This window comes from Sphaerulina musiva, assembly GCF_000320565.1.
Source record: "Sphaerulina musiva SO2202 unplaced genomic scaffold SEPMUscaffold_3, whole genome shotgun sequence".
NCBI lineage: Eukaryota > Fungi > Ascomycota > Dothideomycetes > Mycosphaerellales > Mycosphaerellaceae > Sphaerulina > Sphaerulina musiva.
The window spans coordinates 2,415,719-2,418,890 of NW_016017385.1; the positions used below are offsets into that span (position 1 = coordinate 2,415,719).

The 3,172-nt window shown below is 49.3% G+C and overlaps 2 protein-coding genes and 1 non-coding gene across 3 annotated transcripts in view; 2 read left to right on the plus strand and 1 right to left on the minus strand.

Annotated features, from left to right (window-relative positions):
- Positions 1 to 563, minus strand: part of SEPMUDRAFT_63494 (Cloroperoxidase) — a 1,843-nt gene extending 1,280 nt beyond the window's left edge. Inside the window, exon 1 of the mRNA XM_016909642.1 lies at positions 85 to 563. Within this exon, the coding sequence (XP_016762909.1) occupies positions 85 to 534 (450 nt within the window). The 5' untranslated portion in view covers positions 535 to 563. The remainder of the gene's footprint in view (positions 1 to 84) is intronic.
- A 1,726-nt stretch (positions 564 to 2,289) lies between these two features.
- The window catches only part of SEPMUDRAFT_107061 (uncharacterized protein), a gene marked incomplete at both ends in the record, with an annotated part of 1,317 nt that continues 434 nt past the window's right edge, over positions 2,290 to 3,172 (plus strand). Inside the window, 4 exons of the mRNA XM_016900666.1 lie at positions 2,290 to 2,385; positions 2,472 to 2,597; positions 2,619 to 2,663; positions 2,907 to 3,025. Coding sequence (XP_016762910.1) covers positions 2,290 to 2,385; positions 2,472 to 2,597; positions 2,619 to 2,663; positions 2,907 to 3,025 — 386 coding nt within the window. The remainder of the gene's footprint in view (positions 2,386 to 2,471; positions 2,598 to 2,618; positions 2,664 to 2,906; positions 3,026 to 3,172) is intronic.
- Positions 2,618 to 2,709, plus strand: SEPMUDRAFT_t21. The gene has a single exon. It is a non-coding gene; the product is annotated as a tRNA-Arg (tRNA).

The following is a 3,172-nucleotide window of genomic DNA, read 5'->3' on the forward strand; positions in this document are numbered from 1 at the left end:
GGGGGGGTGGCCAAGAGAGGACGGATCGGACGGACGACCTCTACTTAAGAGGTAGGTAGGTAGGTAAGGTAGGTAGGTACTTACATCGATGATACTAGCGTTTCCCCAACTATCCAATGCCCTCCCCCAAGCTTTCCAGCTAAAGTCATTCTGAATAGGTTTCCCTCGTCCAAAATACGCGTCCTCTCGGGTCAAACTGCCATCATGTTCTACAGCCTGAGGCTCATGCTGCGCCAAATCGCTCAAGTGGAAAGTCGAAGCATTTCCGGTCGTGGAAGTCGTCAGGCCCGGCTCTCCGACGACTAACATGGCATCATAGGTCATGTTGTATGCCAGACGGACTGCAGCGCCCAGCATTTCGAGGTCGATATCGCGGCCGTTGCGAGGGAGGATTCCGTGGTTTGCGGCAGCATTGAGAGCTGGGCAGGGCGAGCGCAGGTCGCCTGGTTGAGGTGCTTGGAAAGGCCATGCTTCTTCGGTGAGCTGAGCGAGCGCGACGCTGCTTGCGAATAGGATCGGGGCGAGGAGCTGCATGATGGATGGTCCTGGGAGTGTCAACAAACAAGAACAACAAACAACAACAACAGCAACAACAATCGACGAGATGTTCGCATCGCTACTATATGTTATCTTTTGTAGATTTACAAAGCTCTCGGCCGGACTCTGGATTTGGCATGGCGGGAATTTCGGCTGCTATGATGGGCTTTCGACCATGTGGGACATGGATATGGTGTGTGGAGACGAAAACCGTTGCAAGCGTTCATAAGAATCTGCCTTACCTGTGCATCATTACGCAAGTTTTGTTTGGTTAGTTGTCACTAGGTTCAGCAAGTTTTCTCGAAATGCGAGCCACTTTTGATTCCGTTCTGTCAGGCGAGTGCCGGATCTGTAGGACATGAGCCGTGAGCTAGAAGCATCGCTGCAGCTTGTCTCGCAGACTAGAAGAAAGTGGTGGGGCCTGTGGAGGCCGTCTGCGCAGTGTCTAGGGACTTTTCGTCAGTTGCTTGGACATATCCTAGAGAGTTCAACGAGCCTTAGGCTGGCCCTCATGACGAGGCGATAGAGCGTCTTCGAGGTCCGCGCAGCGCGCAACTGGATCCCAATAGTTGGCTTTAGACCGAGTGTAGGGCTATGTCTATCAAGTCCAACCGTACACCGAAAGGATCGCATGGGCTCTAGTGTCGGCTAGGAGATACCAGGTAGTCTGGCAATCCTTTCCGAGGTGCTATCGATAGCGACAGGATGCCGATCCGCGTCTGCTCGAAGTATTACTGTACTGTCTGTCTGTGATGCCTTCTTGTATCTCTTGTCAGTACGGTCAGGCCAGAAATGCACATAGGGGGCGTGCAGTCATCCCTCTAGAAGGGATACGTCCATCTATCTCTAAAGTATCAGATCATGATCCGCCTGAGGAGGGTACCTATAATAGGTAGGTCTCCAGAAGAAAAATAGCTGTTTGCGACATCACTACTGCAGTCGATTCCGAAACCGCGCCCTATCCAGTTTCTCTTGATTTTAGTGGCCACGCGAAAGAAAAAGTCTCCTCCACCCCTAGCGGACTGCGAACTCTTCTTTTTACTTTTTAACCACGACGATCGCCCATTATCCTCCGCATCCAAAAAGATCAACAGCAGCATCATCTTGAAATGTTTTCCATCACACAGTACGCGATGTCAAAGGTCCTCTTCGGGAGGAGCGGATCGCTGTGCGGGCTCCGCGGGCCTTTGCTAGCTTCTGCGGGAAGCGGTCGCTCGAAGCCTCGATAAAACAAAACCCTCGTCCAAGTTCAATCAGATACGTACCTTTGTAGAAGTATCCTCTCGGAGCCATTCCTAGCAATATTGCTTTTTTTTTTCTCGGCTCTTGGACCAAGCTGACCGCGTCTTGGCATAATTGAGAGGTCCCGTTTTCACCTCGCCAACCTCAAAAACGTGCAGTCAACAGATCCTATCCGTCCTGTCCATAATCGTTTGCTAAGACCACCAACATTCGGCCCCTTCCCGAGAAGGTACACTCCTATCACGACAGCAGAGAACCTGTGTTCTACCGAAGAAACTACGCGGATCATTGTCTTACGTCGGGTGTAAAAACTAAATCCCAAAGGAGAACAATAACCGTGGCGACAAGCGACGTGATCCGTAAGCAGGGGAGGTATACTCCGAAACCCTCTTGCAGGCCTACCTCCTCCTATGAGCGTTGCGCTTTTATTTCTCAATGCTGACCAACCTGCTTTTGTCTATTGGTGATGTGCTAGTTTATGTAGCTCGTGCAGACTTGACATCATACAGCATGGAGACGGGAGAGAGAGGTTCTTCATATGTAGGTAGAGTCGAGGCACCGAACGATGCCTACCTAGAACTCGGAAAGAACACACTGCTCGCGACTGTAGGTACCAGATAGGGGAGAGAGAGAGAGAGAGCGGACTGAACGTCTACAAGAGACAGATATACGTATACCTACATTGCGAATAGAGTACAACACCAATACCCGAATGTCCAACACGTTCCAATCCCTACCGTCATGAAACTGCCCAACGCGCCGAAACGTCGCAGTACATCCCCACCAAAATTTTAGCTATCATATACGATTCAGCCGCAGTCTCTCCCATCAAATAACAGGTCCGTTGGCCCAATGGTAAGGCGTCTGACTACGATTCACATCATGTGAGATCATATCAGGAGATTCTGGGTTCGATCCCCAGGCGGACCTACAACAACAACATCAGCAAATGATCTTTTTGCGCATCTCTTCTTTTTCTTTTCTTTTTCTTTCCTTCTACCGAGGGATCTGTGGCTACAAAATTTTGATTTTGCTGTTGGGGAGCCTACCACCCGGATTTTTGGCGTGGATCCATATTATAGTATACTCTACATACATACCTACCGTACCTAAAATACCTATCTTAGGTACTCTACGCTGATGAGATGAGAGGAGATTTGCCGGAATCATTCAGTTCAATTGATTCTATTGTAGGTGGTATGTCGTACATTGTTAGACAGCAGGCCAAATGTCATCTATCGCCATGGTGAGTAAGTGAACGCCCCCCCATCTATGCAGTCCAACCTATGCAACCCAAATCAATCATCTCTCATATCTCAAGTATCGAGCGCCATATAAAAAATAATACAAAACAAACAACATACCCTACTGTTATAGTCCGGTAATGTATAAA